General features: G+C 33.6%; 1 protein-coding gene across 1 annotated transcript; it reads left to right on the top strand.

Moving 5' to 3' along the window:
* The first annotated feature begins 1,910 nt into the window (after positions 1-1,910).
* LOC148652971 (potassium channel subfamily K member 10-like) lies at positions 1,911-26,596 on the top strand. The gene is made up of 7 exons (XM_088647368.1): positions 1,911-2,745; positions 6,702-7,024; positions 14,842-14,959; positions 15,905-16,065; positions 16,849-17,035; positions 18,555-18,697; positions 19,742-26,596. The coding sequence occupies exons 1-7, from the start codon at positions 2,691-2,693 to the stop codon at positions 20,357-20,359; spliced, it is 1,605 nt and encodes a 534-aa protein (XP_088503494.1). The 5' UTR covers positions 1,911-2,690; the 3' UTR covers positions 20,360-26,596.

Below are 26,596 nucleotides of genomic sequence, written 5' to 3' on the forward strand. Positions count from 1 at the left end.
GAAGCATAAGCTATTTTATACATAATTAGTATAAGGGGATAGAATTCGCTTTTATGTGTTTATCCAATAACTTGGCGACTTACAACAAATCTTAATTTAAAAAAGGGAAATTTCTGAACATAGCAAATATTTAGTATTTTGATAAATTTAAATCATAAAGAATGTAATAATCTAGTCAAAATTTATCATGTTCTGGAAACTGGGCAAAATCAGGTGCTGTATTTATTACAGATCTTATAGATACTTACACATCTTTTACAGGTGTAAAACCTTAAATAGTATTGTGGGATCTACTTCTAATATCCATAATTTCAAAAATGTGTCCTTTGTTTTGTATCCGGTTTCTTTTCCTATGTCACTTTGTCAGATTTCAAATTAAAATTACTCAATCTATTGAAACAAAACACTACAAAAGTAAATCTAATAGGTAATAATGATTATTACACCAGGGAACAGATTCACAAATACACATTATCGTATTCTACAGACTTGTAACTAATGCCAAAGTTAAAAAAAAAGATAACCTGATTCCTAGATTAGGTGTTTTTAATTCTCAAAGATTATAAAGTGATTTTCCTAAAGTCATGAGTCTGGTTTAGGCTTTTGAAATTTTTAATGATTAGATCTTAGTAAAAGTGAAGGAAACAAGAAATTCATTCATTTGTTTGTATTTTGTAGATGGGTTTGGTTAAACCACTTAAGATTGAAGATGATACTTTGCCTTCCTACAGAAATGAGCTGGATATGATCCTTGAATCAATAAGCTTCTCACTACCAAATGACCCAAATGGGCCAAATGGCTCCTCTCGGTTGTACCCTTCTCATCCTCTTAAGATTTTCTATTTTTAGATAAATGTACAACATGCTCCTTAACCTTCCTGTGAACAGAGAATCCAAACCCATGTTGGATTTTTGATTTCATAAAGAAAAAGGTGTTTATTTAAGCGCTTAAACATATGCCCACATTATAGGAAGCATAATTAAAAAATCAGTTTATTTAAAAGAAGGTTGTCATTTCAGTGTCCAAAGAAATACTACATAGTATTCCATAAACACATGTATAAGACATGCATAGGAACTAGTAAAAGTTTATTCCATGTTTATTCCAAGAGACACTGTGTTTCGTGTGACACATGAAGACAACAGATCACACTCAAAGAAGGCCCCACAGCCGAAACGTTGGGTCTCTTTTCTTTTCAGATGGAATAAACCTTCACTTGTTCCTTTGTCTATGCATGCTGATGCAGCTACCTACATGAATATTTGTTTTTGATGTCACTTTATTCTTTGAAGTAGCATCAAAAGCTTTTCCAGAAATTAATCATGAATATTTATCCTATATAGAAATTATACATCTTTTTCTTTTAATAAAGTGGGAAATTGAGTTAGATTTGGAAAACCATGAAAAGTAAATCAGTTCAGTGATTTATGACTCGATGTTAAATGAATAACCTCAATACATTTGCAAAATCTCTTGAAAAAGATCAGTTGATGTTTTCTTTTCAATGCATTCACCAGATTCAATAAACTACCATTCTATCATTTTCTGGTCATCACATTCAATGTAGGCTGCTTGAATTAGCCCCTCAAAGGAAGGACATTTACAGAGCTGTAAGTGTGAGGTTTGTGGTCTGTACAGGGAAATGACAGAAAAAATGTACTACCTAAAAAAAGGAGGTATATGACGATATTTTTACTAGGTAACGTAATTGTAAAGAATGAAATAGAGATCTGCATGGTTCTGTAGTGTAAGCAAAATATCACATCCCTGTGAAGTGCCGTTAGTTGGTAACTGAAGGAATTGCAAATGAGGATCTGTGCCGCAGGGAGTTTCAGGATTGCCGTGTGCTGCAGCTGCTGGTCACTGGAGCGTGTTTCCTGACTTCAGCCCCACCTAGCAACGAGGTGCTGGAAACAACATCCCTCACCCCACTACACAGACAAAGGTGTTGGTCTGGACAAACTGAATGTGTCGAGTATAATGAGGAATATATATATATACGGATCTAGATTTTAAAGCATATTTTACAAAAACAAAACGAAATTCCATTGACGTATAAAAAAATAAAATTGCTCTTGTTTAGAATCCTGAAGGATTGGTTCTTATCTTCGATTTTTAATTTGGTGTTTGTTCTACAACACTATGAAATACTTAATCTAAACCAACACAAAAAAGTCAGGGGAATAAAAAAAACTGCTGCTGCATTGGAGACAGCTGTGTAATGATAGGATCTGTAGATGACTAGCTCAGAGCTGTAATGCGGCGGCCAGAGCGGTGTAGTGATGCCTTCATAGATGGTTTCCTATTGGCGTGAAGTTAAACATTGCTGCTATTCTTTGTAACGATTTTTGTTCCTGTACCTTTCTTGTTTACTGTTAAAGGAAATAAACGACGTGGGAAATATGGTGCAGTGCACAGAAGCAGTTGTGCATGGGTGCTCTTAACGCATCCCCGGAGCGAAGAGCGCTCATTGCGATCGCTTCGCCCGAGGGTTCAGCACACTCTTTCGACCACTGGGAGCAAGGAAACTACGAATGATGCTTTATAGACGTTTCCCTTCATTTCGTTTTCCGATGTGCAAAATAGAAGATCTGGTAAAAGGGCGCAGCCTCAGTAATCTTAGAAATTAATTTCTGGAAGAAACAGTGGCAAGAGATTTTCTTTTTTGAATTTTAAGCGAAACATCAAGATGAAATTTCCCATTGAAAATCCAAGAAAGCAAGTGAACTGGGATCCTCAACAAGGTTAGTTCATGAATATTTTTTCACATTAACATTATTAGGACATTTATTCTAAGCTGCGTGGTGTTTTCTGTTTTTTATCCATTTGTTTTTGTTTGCGTATTTGTCGTTTATTGTATTGCGGACATGAAAATGCAAATTGGATACCCTTATACACAACAGACAAAATTATAATTCAATAATTAAAGCAAAAATAATTCATTTAATTCATTACATTTTGAAATTCAATTAGGATATTTTGGGTATCTAATAGTGAGCTGAGCTCTGCATGATGCCTTCTAATATCCTTTGAATGAAAATGAGGTATGTCTAACCATGATACTATGTGGTATTATTGTCTTCGTATTTTTTTTACAATTGTCCAGTTAAACAAAGCCGTCCTAAAACCCTTTAAAGTCCTGACTTGAAGTGGGTGTATTCCGTGGGCTCAGATGTCTGTGTGCTTCAATGGTCTCAGGGGGGATATCTGGGAGTAGACTGCCGGGGAAAGGAAGGACAAACACGGCGACAAGAGCGTGTACAGATAAAGAACTGAGATGAGACCGACTAGCCGGGTAGATTTACAATTAAATTGGGTTTATTGTATTTGCATGCGTATAAAATCCTTCCCAAACACAGCTCGGGACGGTTAATTTCGTAGTCGTGGTATCAGTTCTTGTCTATACGCATGTAACAGGTTAAATTTAATTTCGACTGTTGCTAATAAACATATAATTGCTACAATACATACAATACAATGTACAGTATACAATACATTGGTAATCGTTAAATAATTCCTAGAATCCATTTTGTGAGATAATGCAAAGCGATTTCAAATTCACAAAAAATATATCTAAACATGTTAAATGTAATGATTGAGGGGTATTTCCTAGTGCACTCATAAAAAATAATGCCCAGATGTAAGCTATTTTACAATTATTTTAGTGGAGTTAGAACTCATTTTCATTTTTCCAGCTGTAACCAAATGTTTTACACTTTAACAATGATTAGTAGCTTATGTTGATCGAGGAAAGCCGGGAATTACATAACTTGATCTCTTTGTAGCCTGAGCACAGGGCAGACCTGGCCATGTACAGAACATTTTTTCACTCATAGATACAAAACAATGTGGGTGCCATATCAGCCAACTACTCATGTAATTCTTCAGTAAAATTAAGTTATTATTTTCCTTCTTATAGGTTTTTACACAGTCAGTGAACAGAACTTTTGCTACTCCTATATTTAATATTTGTAAGTGATGAGTTGAAACACCCCAACATGTTCCTTATCAGTGATGCATAATAACACAGGTACTTGTGAATGAGAATGGAATATGAAATGGAATTGTTGGATATCTTAGAACAAAACACCATTACAGGTTAGGGTGTGTGTTAAAACAGTGTAGTCTTCATTGTTTCATACAGTATATATTAATTCATATAGGAAGAGACAGTTTCAGTTTAATATTTGTCTTTTAAGAGCAACTAATATGAATTATAGGAATGAATATCAAGTCTCTCTATTTCACAATGCTTCAAAGGTGAACCACCTAAACAGATTTACTGTATATTGATATAAAACCCATACATATACAGTATAGGCTACTATAATATATACAGAATTTTAACTGAACAAAATGTTACTATCTTTTGAATAAAAAATACAGAAAATCACCTGACCTTACAGGTATATTTTTAACTCTTTGTATTTATTTACTCCATGTTCTTAACATAGGTCAAGCCTTTCCCATTTATTGTCTTTCTGTTAGCATCTTGATGATAGAGCAGTCTTAGGACAAGAGGATTTTAGCAGCATGTTGTGCAGCCATTAATGTTTGTATTATTCTAATATAAAAAACGGACTTATGAGTGTCCTTTGTCTTCTAAAATATTTAAATCATAAAGTAAATGTGATATGCATTAAACATATTAGAATATACATGGATCCATGAGGAATATCGTTGAAATCTGCTATGAACAACAAACTAATAACATTTGTTCAAGCAGGCCTTTAAAAGAAGAAAGGCAGCAAAAAAATAGTGGACATGAAAGAGGCTGGGAAATTTCTTGAATTACCTACGAACAGTATCAAAGTGTAGGCTTGCCTTTATGTTTGCTTGTTTTTGACTTTTGCAAATAAAAGTAGGTATTGTGCAATACATAATGAGTAACAGTCTATGCTGGAGCAGCATGTATTGGCTGCAGAGGAACAAGTACACTGAAGAAGGCTGAACAGATAAAACATTATGTTTCTTCTTTTTAAAATGAACATTTTTTTTAAATGCTTGTATGTTGTCAGATCCTTGGTTTGCCTTTCAGATTCAATGATGCCTTGAACTTTATAAGTAATTACATAGCCCATTAGAAAATAAATGATTCAAAGTAACAATTCTCATTTCATTGTCTGCCCATCCATGTCAGCTGTAAAGCAGTAATTCCATCTCAGAGTAGGAGGAAAATAAGCTATTTTGTGTGTTGCTGCTGGTGTGAATGTCTCAGTAATTCTATGGTCTCCTTCAGATGTCTTTGGTTGTGAACTCATTCAGCAGTTTCTGACAATTCAATGACCTGTCACCTGACCTTTACCTGATTCTGCTACTTTATTTTGAAGGTACAGGAATACAGCTCTAGGGTCTTATGTTGTTTAAATATGATTATAACACAGCAGAAATACTACCATGAGCAACATTCTATTACTTAATATACAGTATTTATGCTACTTATTCAAATGTACTGTATACTTTATCAACTTTTAAGCTATTAGTACTAAATGCAATTTCCAGTGTTTTTTTGTTTTAATTGCACCTGAGCGCTCAATTATTTTTTACAGTATTTAATTACCTAAGAACTGTAATATCTTATCCAAAATACTTTTATAGCTAGCTGTACTTTTAATGAAGTGTATGGTTTGAGTAAGCAACGGTTGTATTGCTACCATTACATATTTAAATACTTTCTAAAGTGAAAGAGAGAGTTTCTTTGGGGCTTGGAAGGGCTATAATGCTGTGTGTGGTTTCTGGAGAGTGATGTCACTCGGGGACACCATCAACTTTGCACTTGAATACACCATCTGTTGCTGCTTGATATTTCATTTCACTTAGCATCATAAAACTGTGCTCTGGAATGAATTAAACTTACCAAACAGTACAGGCTTGTATTGCTAATAAGGAAATCAAGTGGTTGGTTTTTATTTAAAGTTTTTTGAAACAGAAAACAGCAGTCATTTAACGATTACTTAAATATGGATGACACATAATTTGTTGTTTTTCTCATACATCTAGGAGTGGTACAAATTTATGGTCTAGAAAACCCCAAAAAAGGCATAATACATTGTTCTCTGTCTTCACTTTTCTGCTTTTAAGTTGTCTTTCTTCTAAAGTCTTTCAATACACTGGGCTTATTTTCTTTAGCAATTCCTTAATTTGCTGTCTTCTACAGCAGTACATACAGTAGTTTACAAAAGTATCTCAAAATCTATTTAAACAATAACTTTATACACAAAGTCTTTCATTTCTTAGATCCACTGTTTGTGCACTTGCTTTTGTTCCATTGAATATGACTTGAACCTTATTAGTCACTCTTTCCATCTGTTCCCATTGATTTTTGTGTCTCCTACAATTTATTAGCAATTTATTTTTTATTATTGATTGCTGCATTTCCCCTGTTTACTAAATCAGAATATGTAGATTTAAAAAATATTTCTTTAATGCTTTCCAATATTATAAATGGGACTTAAAGAAATATGGAAAAGCTCTTAAAGCAAACTGTCAGAAACTAGTATAAAATGAATTGCTTTATTCAGCAATACCTTAACAATTACAAGATTTTAATATTATCATCTTTACTCAGTCACATTGTATTGACATTTTGTGTATGAACTTGTAGTATAGGATCTTAAAACATATTTTGATGTAGACTTGATGACATTTACCATTTGGAATGGTTTTATTTATTATCTATGACTATTTATTTTTTCTGCAGCGGCAGTTCAGTCCAGCTCCTCTGCAAGTGATGTGAAGCCCAACGGTCCCTCTCCTCGTCCACGGCTGTCCATATCATCTAGGGCTACAGTAGTCGCCAGTATTGACAGTAGTACTCCCTACCTCCAGACAGTAATGAAGTGGAAAACAGTGCTGGCCATTTTCGTGGTGGTGGTGGTATACCTGGTAATTGGAGGTCTGGTGTTCAGTGCTCTGGAACAGCCCTTTGAAAGTAGCCAGAAGAATACGATTATACTGGAGAAATCAGAATTCCTTCAAAATCATAGTTGTGTCACACGTGAGCAACTGGACAAGCTTATACAGGTAAAGTAAAAGTTAACAAAGTGCTGTTGTCAATTTTAGCTGTTTAGAAGTGAATGAGTATGAATGCTGTGGTTCTCTTGATTGGTCATGTGGCAGGCTGAGAATGTCCTGCTATCCATATGTCTCATCATGGCAGATGTGTCATCATGGTGTACCAGGACTCATCATGACTTGTAGTCTGGTTCATACACAGCTGAATTGTTGGCTACATTCGTTGTGCAAGAGCAGTCTTTGTTTTCAGATTAAGTTCTTATGTTGCTTTCTTCAAGCTGTTTAACACATATTCATATTTCTCTACTTTTAATACATAATGATCTTTCATATAGTTTTAATCTACAGTGACATACTGAACAGCAGTATAATGAAACAATGGATTCCTGTATCAATAAAAAACCACAGCTTTTCCTTGAGATCAGTTTCTCATGTAGTGAGGCTTGAATCTTTGTAAGGTCTGAACGTACTGTACTACAACCTCTGACAGTATATAGTTACATACTAGTACAGGTATCACAGCTAAACAATAGAACAAAGTGTCGGGAGAAGAGGGAGCCATTGGTGATGTTATAGAGCATTCCACTGTCATTTCTAAAATTGAAACTAAATAAATTAGACTTTCTGAATATTCCATTATTTCCCTTTTTTTAAATTATGAAATGTTTAGTGATGAATGTTGGCACAGCATTTAAACTGCTACAGTACATTTTTCTGTAACATTTAATAGGAAGTCTATGTATATGGTTACTGGAAACATAAATAGGTATCGTGTATTTTATTTAACTGAAGTTTTATTCTTTTTTTGGTGTTTCAAGGAAATAATTCCTCAATATTTGTTATGCATTAGATCAGTCTAGGTTCTGAGTGTACATCTAGGTATCCTTTAATTCATAAATGTCTTTTGATAATTTTGAAATTATTTCCACAATTGTCAATGCCATGGACGCTTTGTTAGTGATTTAAAAAGAAACCTTGTTCTTGACCCTTAGGTGTTCAGATTGGCTGTGCCACTAAAGCAAGAGTATCCTGAAAAACATGCTGCAATGGACAGCACAGCCTTAGTTCGTTAGAGACATGAGCAAATCTGAAACTTTCATAATCACAAGAAAAAATAGTTCACTTAAACGTTTGGACAGTTTTTATGCTGCTGTGTGCACTCTTTCAACAAGCCTTGAAGTTCAGAAACAAGTAGTATGTTTTGTTCACATAATAACACACTATTGGACAAGTTTCATTACCTGTCCATTTTTAAGTTTCCAGCAAATATATTCAGTATAATGATCATATGATATTTAACGTGATTTCTATAGTACAAAATTGAAACTTTAAACTGTACAGGAATAATTAAGAATAATTAAGGAATAATAAAGAAATTAAAAAAATAACATTTGAATAATCCCTTTTAGTGTAAGGTTTATGAAAATGTAGCAGTTTAGTATTTTTCTCAGTTCTGACAGGCTAAATTCACATTAGAGAAATTAGGTTATTGCAAATATGAAAGAATAATGTGGATTATTATTCTATTTCTGTGTAACTGAACATGAGACAGGGGCACTGCTGCTTTAAGCGGGCTGGCATTCTGTGTGTTACCATCTGCTATCAGCTTATCAGCGTGTGGAGCTAGATGGGTAACAGACTGGCAATCCAGAAACACGATGTTATGTGAACTGAGGAATCTGCCGCACATTGAGCTGGTTTTCTGCTGCAGTACGTATGTACAGTACGATCCCAGACATTAGTGATGAAACAAGCTAGACTTGGTAAACAGTTATGCTGTTTTATTCAACCTTCCTAGTGAAGCATCAAGGCTGTTTTATGTTCTTTCCTACAATTTTTTTAGGGAACAAAACAAAAGATTAATGTTTTCTTGTTTTACATAACATACTGTATTTACAAATACCAAGGATAAATTGGTATTACATTTTCTTTATATTTGAGCTGGAAAAGCTAAAATTCATAAGCTAGTTTAACACTAAATTATATAATTTGAACATTGACATATTTATTGTGATGAACTCAATTTATCATCATGCTAAATATTTGTCTTTTCTTAAATGGTGGACTTTAAGCATTTCAGATTAATATTTCCTTTTTTTGACTTACAAACATTAAATAAAATAATGTAAAAATAATTTTATTTAAAATGTATAAACATTTTAATTAAAATTGACTGTAAACTACTGTATGGCTCTCTCACAACCCAGTATTGGATAAAACAATTAAAAATGGACGAATGGATTTATTAAGATGGAACCATTTTTGGAACCATTATTCACAAATGATTAGGTAAGAAAACAGTAGAAAAGGCTTAACCTTCTTAAAGGAATCTTAGTATTAAGAAAGTTTTATTAATTTTATTTGGAAGTCCATGAGGAACCAATCCTTTATCTGTGCAATTACAAAATAAACTGGAGTGGTCACCCCTGCTTCTGGAGAGCCATACTCCAGCAAATGGTACAGGCCACTTTTAACTCAACAATATCTAAATGCCTGGGGCACTGAAGCTGGTGATTGTTTTTAATGAAATAGTTTAAAGATCATTTGAAATGAAAATATCAACATCATGTATGTCTTAATGACTACAACTGGCCTTTCATAATTTAGTGTAATTGGACAAATTAACTCAATAAATTGATCAAAACCCATGTGTACCAAGTCTGTATGCATGCTACCGTATTTCTTGGGGGATGTTTAGATGTGCCATAAATTACCTCCCTATGTGACTCTACATCTGTTAGTGTGGCAATCTTGCATGACATGACACGTGTTTTACATGCTGTAGTGTGCCCTTGTTGCTTACTCTGCTGTCTTGCACTGGCTATTCTTGCTTGGTGCAACTCATGCTGGACATTGAAGGCACGTATTTTATGTAGTTGTCTCCCCAGCCTATTCATTAACCTATTGATTATCTGGGAACTAACTGTGGCATAACATGTCTACTCTGAGTTTCCAAGGAAATCACACTTTTGGAAGGGCCACTCTGCAGAGCAACACATTTTACTTCAACCACTGCATCAAAGTTTTCGTTCAGCTACATAAGAATTCATGCTGATACGTTCTATTCCAATACTTTACAAAAACAGCACTTTTACAATATACAGGTCATTGAAAGACATTTGTGTCCTGAAACAGCAATTAAGTTGCAAAGGTATTATAGGTAAATAATAGAAAACCTCTATTATAGCATGTGGGCAGACATTTTATAGAACAGATCATCTGTATATATATGGCCTATAGGATTCTGTCCCTGTCCTTTCATTGTACCTGGACAAACAAGTGCCTGCTCACTGGTCTCTGTTCTCTAAATTTGGCTTATTATACAATTGTTCAATTGGGTTCAATTCTGACAAATAGAGCACCCATGATATCAAGATGCTGAGGTTTGGTATTTGTTCAAGTGTTCAGGATCATTGGATTTCAGGATTATACATTTTTCAGAGCACAGCTCATCACAGCTGTACCTACAGTACAGTAACTCAGTGTCAGAGCATCACTCCAATGTTGCACCGAGGATTAAAAAGGCAGTTCAACTTGAGGTTTGATTAGCTGATTGTGTGAGTGATTGACAGGGGAAAGGGTGCAAGGTGAATGGTGATCCCACCATGTCCCAACATTTATTTAGGAAGTGTGCAAGCACTCATGTGAATGTTGTGGTTTAGAAAATTGTGAGCTGCCACCAACCCAGGTGTGACAGTAACACAGGCTGCATGTGAGCATATGTTGTCCTGTTGAAATACTGTCACATTAGGATGATCCTACAGCAAGGGCAGGAAGGGAGGTCCTAAGGCTTGATCAGAGTAGTGCCATGCAGACCATCAATCACTAAATGTGGAGTTCTATGTGAACAAGATACCTCTGTCCAGAGCATCACACTTAAACCTCTCTATCAATTGGTCTTTGGTATGCAACAATTATGTTTCGTTCTACAAGTTTGTGCCTCACTCACTGATGTCCATCTGGGTAGTCAACACAAAATCTTAATTCATTACTATAGAACATTTGGTAGTCCAGCCTTCAACATACAGATGGCGTGAAGGCATTGTTCTCTTGATAAGTGGTGCATATGGACTCTTTTCTGTCCTCTTTTCTGTTATCATGATTAGGATGAATTCATAAATTGATGAAAATGGCACCAAAAAAATAGTATATTTATTTAGAAAAACAATATATGTATAGTGTGGCAAATTTCTTTTGATGTTCAGTCTGTGAATATATCAATTTTTGGATCAAGATTAACTGGTATCAAGATTATTGTTTTAGAAAAAGTGGATGTGTTATGTGTGTGAATTCAATAATTATTCCTTTGTAGCAACAATTTAGAATATCACCGTATTAATTTTGTCTGGACTGGAAAATGCACAATAATGATTTGAAATGGAAATGGAAATGATAAAAAATGGAAAATTATATATTGGAGATCTTGGAAAACACTGATTCTCTTTGCAGAATATTTGTTGTTTTTATCACTTTATACAAAACAATTGTTACAGTAGGTGTTTTTTTATGTATTCCATATCTTTTTAAATATTTAAAACATCATACATAAAGGTTACATTTTATATAAACAACAATAACTGATTTGTGTAGTGATAATTATCATTATGTAATGATAATTAATTAAAAGTTCTAATACTGTACATTTAATATAAGTTCAATGTACTGTATAATTCATGCACCAGGCTTCTTTTTGAAAATAACATGTGTCAATCAGTCTCCTGGGACAGCTTTATAAAGCAAGAGTTCTGTGTAACAGAAGAAGGATGAGTGAAAAAACTGGGCATTTTAGAGTTCAAGGAAATGTAGCTTAACACTTTTCTGTTCATGTACTTTTTTGAAGAATAAACAGAAAACCACAAAGTCTAGGTATAACAAAACCCTCCAGTTTTCACAATAAAATCTTTCTGAATTCTGAAATCAAATCTTTATTGTGATTCCAGAATGTTCATAGAGAAATCAATTATTCATTGCAGGGTTGAGTGCTTTCCTATCAGTAAAGTGATGTGGTTGAAGTGCTAAGAGGTATACTGATACACACTGATGTGGTTCATCTGTCCTCAACAAGGCTCCTCGCCCAGCAACGCACTGCTGTAAGGATGCATGACTGTGAGAGAAACACTAGAGAGCAAGGAGAGAATCCTCTATCTATAAGCTCTCACCCCAGGCCTCAGAACAATGCAGCATTGGGACACACAGGCTGAAAGCCTAGGACTTCAGTAAACAAGTATCATACAATGCTGTATGGCTGTAAATGTTCCTAGCAGGTTAATAAACCACTCTTTCATTTCCAGGGATCACCAATGTGTAAAATGGAGAAACGACTAAAAAGTAATACATTTACATATATATCATAGGTTTCATTCTTAATAAGGGTATTTTATTTACATTTAAATCATCTACACAACCAGAATCCAGAAATAATTCAAATGTAGGAAATTTGTTTAATTCATAATGTCTTGTAAACATTACACAGGGTCTTTCAGTTGTGTAATATACAATCTTACTTGAGCCTTGGACCCAAATAGAAGAAAGGAATCATAAGGAAAATGCTTTTCCTGTATGTATGTCCCCTAATTACTGTCTTCACACTGTAATCATGTCAGACTCGCCTATTTATTTCCTATTTATCTGGGCTTTCTAGCAATGAGTCAGTGCTACACTTAATAAAACTTATGAGTACTAAATGAGTAAATTTATGAATTATCATGAATTAATTTCATTTTAAAATGTATTTTTATTATCATTCTTAGACTAATAAAAGTTACTTTGTTTAACACAAATGAGTGAAAGCAAACATTTCTCAGCTGTAAGATTTAGCAAGGATATATCAGATTGAGTGTCAATTATTTTTGTCACACTCTTTTAACATTTAGCTATTGATTAATAGTGTCAAGTTTTAATCAAGAGGTGTAAAGTTAAAAGTGTACAATGTATCTAATTTATAATGCTGAATACAGGGCAAGGTTGTGAATATGCTATAAAAAACTATTGCTGCTCTGGAATCGGTTTAGAGAAAAGCAACCACGTAAATACCAGTATTCAAAATAATTTCCTACTCTGACAGGCAAAGATAACTGAAAGGAAACTAGATTCCAATATTCAAAATGTTGCATTGAGAAAAAGCTTTGACAAAGTTTAGTAACTAAAGTATGTTTGAAACTGAAAACAGGAGGCACTTAATGGGATTTTGCAATAAGATACCCAATTATGTTTTCAATGTTGAAACTATGGCTTCTTTGAAGAAATGTTTGAGGTCTTCAGATCATTTACTGTATGTATTTTCAACCAAAGGACCTAAATGGACTGAATCGTCTCATACCATTTTCAAAAGATATTTGCAGAAGAACAGGGGTTAATTTCAAAGTTGCTTCTCAAATGTGGTAAACCCTGTGTTACAGTTTATACTACTTGACTACACTTTGATTTCCCTCTATTTCTTCATAATACATTAACATAATCACATAACTTTGAAACCTGAAATATACATCAGGATCTGGCAGTATCATCGACTGTTATCCACACACAGAATGTCCATCTGTTCACAGGAAATCCTGCTGCTTGATCTTACGTTTCTTACTTGAATGGGACATTCAGCAGCATATCCTTTTGTATGCCTGCAGCTCGTAGAAAAAAATATTTACAGAATAGATTTACAGTAAGTAGTTTAATCATATATGTTACAAAAATCAAGTTTAATATTTCAGGAAACAAAAGTTTTTTGTCATAATGAAGCATCACACAATACAGTTGTTACTGTTATGTGAGGAACGGATATCTGTAAAGGCTGAAGAGGTTCAGTAATGCTTATTAATACTCACGCTATTTGGTCTGAAGATGGTGTTACTTATACAATAAAATGGTATCCAAAAACACCTTAACAGACACACTCTCCTCAACAGCCAGACACGTTAATCAAGATGAGGGACAAAAAATAACCAACTTCCACATTTGTTGGTGAGACCCAACACATAATAGTATGTTATGTGTTGGGTCTAACATAATATGTTCTACTTATTTAAAACAGCTTTGTGGATTTACAAAATTATCAGTATTACATAGACAAAAAGCTTTGACTTCAAAATAGCCATTGTTTAGACATTAGAAGGTTAGATGCTGTAGTACAAAGTGAGTAATAAAACAGGAGAATCTATGAATGAGTAGTGAAAAGAGCACCAGAGCCCTGTAAAGCCTTACAGAAGGTTAATATTGTTTTGTTTTAAATCCGCTGAAGTCTTTGTTCATTATTATAAAACATTTAGCAATGTTAGGGTTAGGATTCGGTGCTCTCACAGTCGCAGCCTGGGTTCGATTCTCAGTCAGGGAATTAATGTATAGGGCAGTGCGGTGGCTCAGGATCTGCACCTGTGGCTGGAAGGTTGCCGGTTCATATCCTGTGGCTGGCGGAGGAATCCTACTCCGTTGGGCCCCTGAGCAAGGCCCTTAACCCCAGCTGCTCCAGGGGACCTGTATAAATGGCTGACCCTGTACTCTGACCCCAAGCTTCTCTCCCTCTCTGTGTGTCTCATGGAGAGCAAGTTGGGGTATGCAAAAAGACAAATTCCTAATACAAGAAACTGTATATGGCCAATAAAGTGATCTTAAAACATATTTTATGCCAGATATGTTTACTAATTGGAATTTACTTCCCAATCCTAAGGAACATGTACACTGCCGTATTATAATCACATCATTATCTTATCAAAAGTGATTAAGATTAATAGGATTTTTTTCAAATTAACATGAGAAACAAAGACTGTTCTGTTCTGGATATGTTAGGATTTGATTGAGTATTGGTAAACTAATTTTTAATTTGTCTTCTTTTTCAGCATGCCATTGACGCTGTCAGTGCAGGAGTTAGTCCTATTGGAGAAACATCTAACAATTCAAGCTACTGGGATCTTGGGAGTGCCTTTTTCTTTGCAGGGACAGTGATAACCACAATAGGTACTCTTAAAAAACTCAGTTCTGTTGGTCTAAGACCCTGTTTGTAAAGGCCACCTATTACTAGTTTCGTATTGCTACGTCCAACCTGCCTACAGTTACAAGAGATAGTGCAGTGCTTTTAGTGCTATTGTTTATAATCCTACTGTATTTCTTGAAGAATAATGATAACCAATCAGTAAACACATTATAAACGTTTATTGTTTTTAGCCTAATGGTAGGCTTAAAGAACATTGGTTTAATTTGCTTAGTTTTAGCTACCCAAATAATAAGGAAATTGGGTCCTTCAAGCTGACTGAAATGAACCAAAGATTGCAAAGAGGGAGATGGGTTGGAAGGGGTATGCACAAGAAAAAGAAATGTGAAGAGGTGAAGAACCTATTGTGATTTTTTAGGGTATTTTGGGAAGTGGCAGGGTTACAAATTAGAGAAGCAAAGATGATGGGAAATTATGTTGTTGTTAATCCTCCCAAGCATTAATTAAAAAGTTCATTTATTTTATTGTTTATGTAAGTAGTCATATAGGTAGAACTGTGTCCAAATTAATACTACAATATGAAGCTACTGCAGTATACAGGTGGACACTTTACACTGTTAGGTCCATGGATGAGCTTAAAGTAATGAGTTTCAATTCAGCCATGTGGCTGTCAGATTGCTATTCAGTGCAATACATATTCAAATCATCTAAAGAGAGATGATTGAGACGTCATTTGTCTCAAGCAAAATACGCTTTTTTCTCACAAAATAGAATCCACTTGAATTCTTTATATTTAACTGAAAACATTAATTTTATTTTTTTATTCTTATTTTATCTATATTTTTGGTATCTTATTTTCTTTAATCAATTTAGGAGCAAATTCAGCTCTGAAGCTGAAATGCTTCAGAAGGAGCTATATTTGTTTCTTTTCTTAATCAATTTGAATCAATTTTCTTCTCTTTCTACACAAGGATATGGAAACATTGCTCCAAGTACCGAAGGAGGCAAAATATTCTGCATTTTATATGCCTTGTTTGGAATACCTCTGTTTGGGTTTCTTTTGGCTGGAATAGGAGACCAGCTTGGAACAATATTTGTGAAAAGCATAGCAAAGGTAGAAAAGGTATTAAGGGTAAGTTAAACTTCATTTAAAGTTATTATGACTTTATTTCCTTGTATGTGGTAGTTACATACAGCTACTGTATATATAGTACAGTACATAGATTGAATACATTTGAAATATATGAGATGTCATTCATAAAAAGAAATAAATGTTTATTACCACCTCACCTGATAGTTTTAATATAATATATAATATAATATTTTTAACCATTAAGTGTTAAATTGCCATAAAGTACATTATTTTGAAGTTTCTATTAAAGACAGAATATTTAACAGAAGATTTGAGTTCCTTAGAAAAGTAAACCTAAAAAAGAATAAATTCCAATCAGACTGTTAAGCTTTCAGATCTTTCAAGATATGTAGAGCATTTACCCTAGTAATAAAACCTCTAATAATGGTCAAAATGACATTTTTAAGAAAAAAAATTGAAATGTTAAAGCCTCTTGGTTGAATCTCTCAGCACATTTTCAATATTGTAAACTATGGAGGAGGACGCTAACATGGACAAGAGGTATATGTTGAAGATTAAATAAAGGAGGAAAGCCACGACTATAGTGTTGTGTTCTTTAGAAAACATACTGTTGAAAACTCAGCTCTGAGCATGTTCACCTGTTCCTTAGCTAACCTTTCAGCTTTGTAAAATATGTCAAGACTACATACTGTACATTTCCTTCTATTGTTCTGAAACCACAGCTTTATCCTGAGTATATGGCGAAATGGAGACAAAACTGAAAGTGTGGATTGTTTTTCCTGTTACTGACCAATACTGACACTGCTTTTCCTCTGTTTTCAGCACAAGCAGATAAGTCAAACCAAAATACGAGTGATTTCCACAATCCTGTTCATCCTGGCAGGCTGCATAGTATTTGTCACTATTCCAGCTGTGATTTTCAAACACATTGAGAAATGGACGGCATTAGAGGCTATCTATTTTGTAGTAATCACCCTGACAACTGTAGGAATTGGAGATTATGTGGCAGGTAAGTAAATCATTGAATATTTTGAGAATAGTTTTCTGTACTCTTTAAATTTTCCAACTACATGTCAGTGTCATCTAGTATTGAATGGAATGTCACTAAATAGACTAATGTGACAGTCAATCACATCAATAAATCACAAAGACATTTATACATGCACTATAGGCTGTTAAGAAAAACTTTAGAGGTGCAATAGATATATTGAAACAGCAGTAACTTATTTGAATTCACTGAGTGAAATTTCACTGTTTAGAAACAGATACTTAAGAGTGCCTTGTAAAAGTATTCATATCCTTCTAATGATGTCCTACATTCCTTAATTAAAATTGACATAACACACTAATATTATTTTTTTAACACAATGTTTATTTTAATTTGAATACTCATTGAACATTTTAAAGGGAGAAAGAAGTTAAATTTTTGCAAACATTGTCAAGAAAAATCAATAGATTGTTTTCCATAAATATTCTTGCTCTTTGCTTTGGCAAACCTAAACTAGTTCAGGTGCAAAAAAATAACACTGACAAGTCACAGATTAGCTGATTTACATCTTTGTGTACAAGAACAGTGATTCTCATGATGTCACAAAAATTATATTTGTCTCCATTATGTCCTTTCATCAAGTAGTGAATTTCAAGCAAAGATTGAACTGTAGAGACCAAGGAACTTTCAAAACTACTCAAAAACACAGCTTATAGAAAGACGCAGATCAGGAGAAGATTATGAGCTTTTAAAGAAACAGAATGTCTCTATGAGCTAGTGAAGTTCATCATTAAGAACTGGAAGATGCAATATACTATCTAGACACTGCCTATCAACAGGATTAGTCTGGAAAGGAGAAAACAGGTCTGAGATGCAAATGTGAGGCCAATGACAGCTTTGAAGGAGCTGCTGATTAGCACTAGTGAGAGAGATGGGAGAAAATGTCCACAAGTCAGTAATATCCCAGTCACACAGCTTTTAAGTCATGAGTAAAAATCTTCACTTTAACACAGATGCATATGAATCATTTATAATTAAAAAAATTGGAACATTATGGGAAGGGGTTAAATACTTTCATAAACCACTGAATAGCCGACACCCTATATTTTTCTATGGTACTGAAGTAATATTCAGAGCTAAAGCTGTATGTCAAACATAATTTCTATTGCTAATTACAGTATCTACTGAATTAAAATAAGACATTGGTTTGTGTGTATTTTAATTATTATTAATGCAGTTTTTTTTTAATTAATGTTTCATTTTTTTTATTCACAAAACCACAATATCTAGATTTATGTGTGCTTGAAAACAGGCTAACTTTATAGCCACAGAAATTATATGTTGGGAACAAATACATTTTTTAACAAGGATCAACAAACTGAGTTGGATCAGCAGAGACACTGTAGTAACTATAGTGAATAGTAACTAAATTGAAATTGAAACAGTTTGTGTTGCATATGGTAACGTTACATCAGTCCTGACATTAGTGTTTTAAAAGTGCTTTTTACTATTTAATGTATTATTTACACCATGTCCCCAGGTGGTAACCGAACAATTCCATATAAGGACTGGTACAAGCCACTGGTTTGGTTTTGGATTCTTGTGGGTCTTGCCTACTTTGCAGCTGTGTTGAGCATGATTGGGGACTGGCTGAGAGTCATATCCAAGAAGACTAAAGAAGAGGTGGGAGTGAGCTAAGTAACAAATGCTTATGGAGTAAACTTTATCTTTACTAATAGTACTATTACACATAGTTATTACACATATTTGTCTTTACACTATGGCAATTATTAATACATTATTAATATTATTACTTAAAACTGAGCTCCTTGCATTTTCAAAATTCTGAGTTAGAACCATCTAAATATATTGTACTTCTAATGCCACTTGCATATATGCATATATCAAGTTAAAGTCTGCAGTCCTTATAATAGCTCTAATTGTAGCTCATTAGCGTAACAGCTAACTCAGACCAGAAAAAAGGTATGTACAGTATACAGTATATATATTTATATATATATAAGATTGTTACAGACTTTAAAGGGCTATGGTGTCTTTTTTCAAGGGAATGTATTTGTGATGGATTATGGGAATTAATATGAATAAATCTAACATTTTTCCAACGGTAAATGAAATATTTTCACTTATCTCCATGACAGACCATCTCTTTCTGTTTTTCACTTTCTCAACGATAGGGATGAAAAATAAAAAAAACTGAGACATGCAAGTAGTTTTTTGAAAAAGTAATTTGAATTCCACTAAAGCAGGATCAAATAGAAAGCCTGAATCTCTAAAAACAAACTACAGAAATGTCTGATTTCAATTTTAAATTTACAGCTTTTAAATACCTATATTTCTTGAAATTTCATACCTTACCTGTATATCATAAAAATGTAATTTAATAGGTGAAAGAAATAAGAAGAAGAGGAAGAAAAAACAGGAAATGAGGGATAAGGTCAACAATAAGAATGACTCCATCTCTGTCTTGGATTTTGGCTTGCTATATTATATAAACACATTACAAAAGTAGCTCAAGGACCATTATATGATATTACTGTCATATCTAAATTCTGGACATACAACATCACCATCTACCTAAACTGGGTTTAAGTTCAAGTACATTACTACAAACTGCATCTTACTGTATGTCTTTTCAGAAAATGTAGGAACATAAACTCATTTTTGATAGATCTTGATGTAAATGCTTTTGTCTTGTGTCTTTGACAGGTTGAAGAAATAAAAGCTCATGCAGCTGAGTGGAAGGCCAATGTGAGAGCTGAGTTCAGGGAAACCCGAAGACGACTGAGTGTTGAGATACACGACAAGCTTCAGAGAGCTGCAACTATTCGAAGCATGGAACGCAGGAGACTAGGCTTGGAGCAAAGAGCCCATTCCCTTGACATGCTGTCTCCAGAAAAGAGAGCCATGTTTGCAAGTTTGGACACTAACCGCTTCAAAACATCCTCGCAAGAGAGCATTGATTCCAAACTGAACAACCTGCGCCTCAAGGCAGAGCAGTACGACAAGCATGAGCAAACTTCATCAGATGACAACCTGTTCAACAGGTTTGGCTCCGTGACAAAACTGGCTAAACGAAACAAAAACAAGGATCTGAAGAAGAACATTCCAGAAGATATTCGGAAAATCTATGACACCTTTGGTTGCAACCCGATGGATGCAGAGAAGAAAGAAGAAGAAGGGGAAAATGAGTGCAACACAAGTCTATCAAATTTACCCGAGTACCCAGAAAGCCCCAAGCTGGAAAATGGAAGTATACCTATTCAAACCAAAGAAAAAGAGAGCAAACAATTACTTGAGGAAAAGGACCAACAGACAAGCCCTTAGAGGGGATGATGCAGAAAAGGTTTTTTAACATCTCAAAATGTGCCTTATCCTTCATACGTAGACTTGGGGTTGACATTAGTCTACAGCATACTAAATAATTGTTCACTGTGCCCTAATGACTTAAGTTTCAATTGCCAAAAATGAGTTGTTTAACTTGACATCAAAGCTATGACAGATAGTAGCTGCCAAAATATTTTATTATTTGATAGCTGTCACAATAAATGTTTAGAAGAAGAAATTTAAAGAGCATAGCTATGCCAGCCATGCATTTTGCAACATAGAGTAGCAAGACCATATGACGTGTGTTAAGACTTATGATTCCTATAAGCATGCCTGCTTTACTATCAAAATCCTGACCCTTGAATTAATCACTGTTTAATTGTGGATTTGTACAGGAAGACAGAAAAAAACCTGGATAAACAATTTTACGAACAATAGATGATCATAAATACCCGAAGATTTTGAAATTATTTGAATTTGTGCTGAAAGACGACAAAGACATCTATTGGAAACTTCCATTACATTGATTAAAGCAGTATGAATTCTAGGAACTTATAACAAAACTTAAACAGAAAAAGGGCAAAAAACATTGTGCATGGTCTTTGAAACCTGACTCATTAAGTATATCCAAAAGCTATCAATCTTATGATTATGAGAATAAAATCTCAGGGCTTTTTGTCCTACTGTTGTGTTTGAATATGCTTGTCTGAAACATGCTGCATTCACACTGAATAACTGAGTTTGGCAGATTGTGGATAGGCTTTTTTAAATGTAAAAGGGATTCCTTCCTTAAACAGTAGTATGTAAGAGATAAGCCATATATTTAAAAAGGTGTGTTAATATGTGTTTTATCCTATTAAAACGAAACAGTTCTGGAAAACAAATAATCAGTGATGTTACACAGATATAGACACAATGTTCCTTGCTCAATTTGTTTTACACTTTCTTTAAAAAAATGAAAAAAGGGACTTTTTAAAAGGTGAAAAGAAGCTGTATAGCTAAGTTTGAATTGGATACGGTAGAATTTGTTGACTGTCAGACACCAAGACATCTAATTTTAATTTGGAGATGGGTTCTTACCTGTTTCTGAGACTGATTTTAAAACACATGTGAAAACAACAATTGTGTGTTTATGCATAAAAAAGTATGTGAAGGGTATATTAATTTCATGGAGTGGAGTGTTTTCAGGTATCATGCTTAATACTTCATCTCTTGTGTGATGAGTTTAATACTTGCAGAGTTTAAATAACTTAATAGATAACACAACGTGTACTTCTAGAAGCAGTTTAGTCTTGCAGCCTCTAAGCGATAGGTTGATATAGCCTTGGATCAAGCCTTATAATACATAATCATTAAACAATCAATTTTTTACTTTATTTTTTAATAAGTTTTCCCATTGCCACAAACATATGTAGTTAGGGGGGAAATAAACAGCGGTTTAGAAAGCTATGGATACTTGTCAAACATTCACATCATTGTGACCATCTACAGTACAGTACAACAGAATTGTTAATGGATGTTTATGTGATTTTGTTTTTCTTTTAATCGAGTAGTAGATATTACTATATAGTGTATTGTATCATTATCTGGATAATCTCTAACTAGTTTAGGAAAAAAGTGCTATAGGTAAATTTATAACATGCTTCTTTACTAAACCTATGGAAAAGTCATTAAAATAAATAAAACGTTAATAGGGATCCCATGTTATTTCTGTTTGGATACACACATTCTAGCTGGCTGTTAAATTTGATAAACCAAGTTATCATTAATGATTGGTTTTTACTCTGTTATAAATTATCCATGTGTAGAAACATTTTTATTTGCAACCACACACAACTCTTGTTCCAGTGGTCAATATGTATTTTTTATTTGTGCTATACTATTACAGATCTGATGAACACCACGTATGTCTTTCAAAGATCTGTATAAGATCCAGCAGTCCTCTAACATTCAGGCCGAGTTGAGATTTGGGGTAAAAATATAAAAAAGTGTAATGGCATTATAATCATATAAAGTTGCTTTTGAAAACAGCTGGTATCTTGAAAGTAAAACTTTGAGTATCAGAATGAATTGGAACATGCCTCAACATATTTTCACATAATTTCCCCACCTGTAAAACTAAGATTTTAGAATTGTGCTTTTGTATACATTTATAGACCTTGTGAAACACGCTTAAATATTTAAATGCATGCAAAGGAAAAAAATTACTTTAAAATAAATATTAAAGTCCTAAATGTAAAGTTTTCCATGAAAATGATAGTTTCCCCAAACAGCATTGTTAGTTGGGTTAAGAAAACGTGGTTCTGAAGCTGTAAATACCATGAAGGTTATGTATATAATGCAAATTAGTATTATAATACAAAGTAAAAGAACTGGACAAACCAATCTTCAAATGTGCTCTCTGGGTTACAGTTGGTTTCCGATAAAACATTCCTGTATTCCAGAATGTTAAATTCATAATAACATGAAATGGTACATGTGAAAGTTAGCATTGGATACAGGGATCTCATCCAGCCTCCAGACGTTTTTTAAAGGATGCTAGGGTAAGAATTTCATCAACATGGCTCGTTAGCATGTACTACATACCCATAGCAATTTATATTAAATTGTGCCTCTGTTCTTAAAATGCATTTCCTGTAGTTCATTCTTGTGTCCTTTGGAGCATGGTTCTTCAGTGTTGAAATCTATTTGGGCTGCCTTTGACAAAACTTTAAATATTTTGAGTATTTGAAATACTCTTCTTTGTACAATAGCAAAACGTTTCAGTCAAACTGCCATAGTAGGACATTCCTTTAAGCCTGGAATGTATCTTGCTGCTCCTCTCTGGACTGATTTCAGTGATGATATGAGTGACTGATCTCTTTTGTAATGTAGCAAACAAAGTGGTACAAAATATTTCACTTGGACTTAACATTAATCTTAGACTTAATCTAATGTACAAGTTTTTTTTATATCTATTCTATGATTTGCCTTTTTATTGTTCACCACAATGTCTTGAAGATGAAAGTGATATACCACAATGAACAAAAAAGTCTTTATCATAGGAACTTTCTTCATGCTCAGTGTTTCCCATCTTATACTTATAATTTATGTTTCTTCTACCTTCATGTAACACTTCAAACTTGTTTACATTAAATGTCACCTGCCAAGTATTTACCATTTTGTTTCTGAATTTTGTTTTTGCTTCTACAGTTTGCTAATCCTTATAGTTTTGTCTATTTTCCTAAGCACAACACAATCTTGATCATTCAAAAATCAAGAAGAGCAGTGGTGCTCATACAGATGTCTATGGTACTCCACTAATCACTTCAAATTTGAGGAATCATCTCAAATTTGTACACTCTGTTTCCTATCAATTAATCTGTTCTTCATCCAAACACATGCATTTCCATGAATGCCTAACTCTATGTAGGGAGATTAATCTTTTAAGATGATTGAACAAACACCTTCTAAAAATCTAAACGTACCTTATCACACGCTCTGTATTTATGTCATATGTTTGTGCAAAGACCTCTGTCAGATACGTGAAATGACTTAAGTATTTTGGTTTAGTTAAAATGATTTTTTTCTGTGGTCACACATTGCTTTATAAGTGTCCAGACTGTGACCTGCAACCACCTGACTAGGAAGTTTGTCCCTGATGTCGAGATGTTCAATAGAGAAAACATGTGTTTTATGTATGTTATATGTGTGTATGTACAATATTTTATTCTTGAATGGAAAACAATGGAATTACTAGACTAATTAATAATTACACTTAAAAAGTTTAATTTAAATTTATCTTGAATTTATTTCACACAGTTATTTTTTTATATTCCTTATGATACTATATACAATGCAGATACTAAGTAATTATAAGATTAATATGAATACTTAAAATATAAAATAATTAAAAAATAATATGCATTTCATTTTTAGTTTATGTTCATGTGTGCGTTTCAATAGTTTTTAATGGAACAAATTAAATTTCAGAAAATTTCAGAGTGTAAAAGTCAGTAGCTGTTTGCATATCCATTTGAGTCAATAACTGCGTGAGGTCTATGACCCAGACTCTTTGTGGAATTATATGATACACTGTGTCAAAACTTTGAGTTCTCCCTTATGCATTGTGTGATCGAAGTCACATACAGTATGGTCTCCTCTATCCATAAATCTCTTGATACCCTCTACTGCCTCATTTTTGTATTTCTGAACAAATTCGAATCTGTCTTTTCATTCTAATTCTGCTGTTTCGGTCTTTAAAGTAGATTTTGATAACTTGAGTTTTGTTAAGGTTTTCGTTGACAGCTTTGATAATTTATCTGTTACCAACATCAACATTTTTTACCAAAAATCTGGTTTTGTCTGATTGGTAATTTCTTCTTCTTCAGCATATTCCAAATAATTGATTTTGGTATGCCCGGTTTTTATGCTAGAACTCTGAATGAGGTTTTATTTTCTTTATCTTATCATCTTAACATTGCCTGTTTTTCTTTAACAATTCTTTGGCTTTTGTTATGACTTTCAACAATGGACTCCAAGCACTGAGGTCAAAGCAAAACAAGAAACACTTTACTAGCAAGAGACCCATGTAATCTAATTTTTTTCAATACTTTTGCTCTTTCAAAATAAAAAAGAACTAAATTGACTTTATTAAAAATAAAATACAAAACTTTAGTTTTGTTTACAGTGTATGGACTTTTTCCTGTTTGGCTCATTGCCATTCATTTTTTATGCAATGAAATAACAGACAGACAGAAATAAAAGAGGATGGATTGTGATAAAAAAAGTTGCTTTTGAAGATCCCAATGTACTGGCACATCCAAAAAAACTGCTTGCTAAAAGAAAACAACTGGAGTTAAATCAATTTATCAATGTTCTACTAAGATCTGATCTGATTCAGTATCCACAGTTTTGAAGAGATTTTATACAGTAGGTGTCAATTGTACTGACAGAATCTCAAAAGTCACATGATTTGTTGTGCTGAGGGCTTGGTTATGTATCTACAAATTAATAAGGAAAATGTATTAATGACTTTAACTCCCTAGGACATCCTGACAGCCTGGCCAAATGGAGGTGGCTAAGCCAAAACGATGCAACAAGGGCAAATTGGAAGGTTGCTGAGTTGAAAACACCAGGAGGCAAAGGCTGAAATCTCTTATTTATCTGGTGAAAGAAGTAATTTGTTGAATGGAGACTTGTACTCTTCCTGGATTTTCATTGCAGGCCTCATTTAAAGTAAATACTACGGTTTTTAACTGTCTAACTGGCATATTGTTGCTCCTTTGCTGATGTACAGGTTTATAACTATTATGTGTTCTTTTTTTTTTAGATTTTCACATGTGGAAAAAGAATTCAAAGCCATACCTAGATCAAAAGCTCTGAAGTTATTACAGCTTTTGAACAATCTGCCAAGCTGTAGTCGTATAGCCTATATAGCTACATGGCAAAAGCATAGTGTGAATGCAGCAAATATTGATTAACATGTGTTAAATATTGGTTAACAATGCATATACAAGACAAAAACAAAAATACAAAAAAAAATAAAGAAATGGAAATATAGCATGCTATTCTGCTAAAATGTTACTATGGTATTAATTGTATCCACAAGCTAAAAGAGATCAAGTTTGCCTTGAAAGGTTTTTAATCATTAAAGTGGGCCACACACGCTTACTCTTTGTGTTGTTCAAAATATTACTTGTGCAACCATTACATTTAAATGTATTGAGTGCCTTTTGGAAATAAATATGATAAATGGGAAAATTTAGCAGTGCTTGCATGTGATCTATGACAGTGTCAGTTCTGCATGAGGCAATGCCAGTATACAACTGGCCCAACTCCTTTCATATTTATTGTACTGTGGGACATGATCACATTCACAGTGTTTTTTTTTAGTGACATGATATGCTACATCTGACTGTTCATTTTATCCTGAATTTTGACCCATTAATCTCCTTTATTTTTAACCATTTACTGTGCAACATGCAATCTTCTTTCAAAGTGTCTTCTTTTTAAGAAACAGATGTTAAGTGAGTGTAGTGCTGCCTGGATGTATCTTTCTCTGCTGTTTTTGAAAAATGTACTTTAAGACTTAAGAGGTATCTGAGAGTAAGAAAACAAACTTCAGTTTCTTCTGAACTGGGTGTAGAGATTTATTTGATCATCAAAACATGAGCTTAACAATTTTAGTGGAATGTATATTTGGATTTTTTAAGGTGTCTTTTGGTTAATAAAAAAAACAAGTGTAAATATTTTTTA

Source organism: Lepisosteus platostomus, chromosome 10, assembly GCF_059453375.1.
Source record: "Lepisosteus platostomus isolate fLepPlt1 chromosome 10, fLepPlt1.hap1, whole genome shotgun sequence".
Lineage (NCBI taxonomy): Eukaryota > Metazoa > Chordata > Actinopteri > Semionotiformes > Lepisosteidae > Lepisosteus > Lepisosteus platostomus.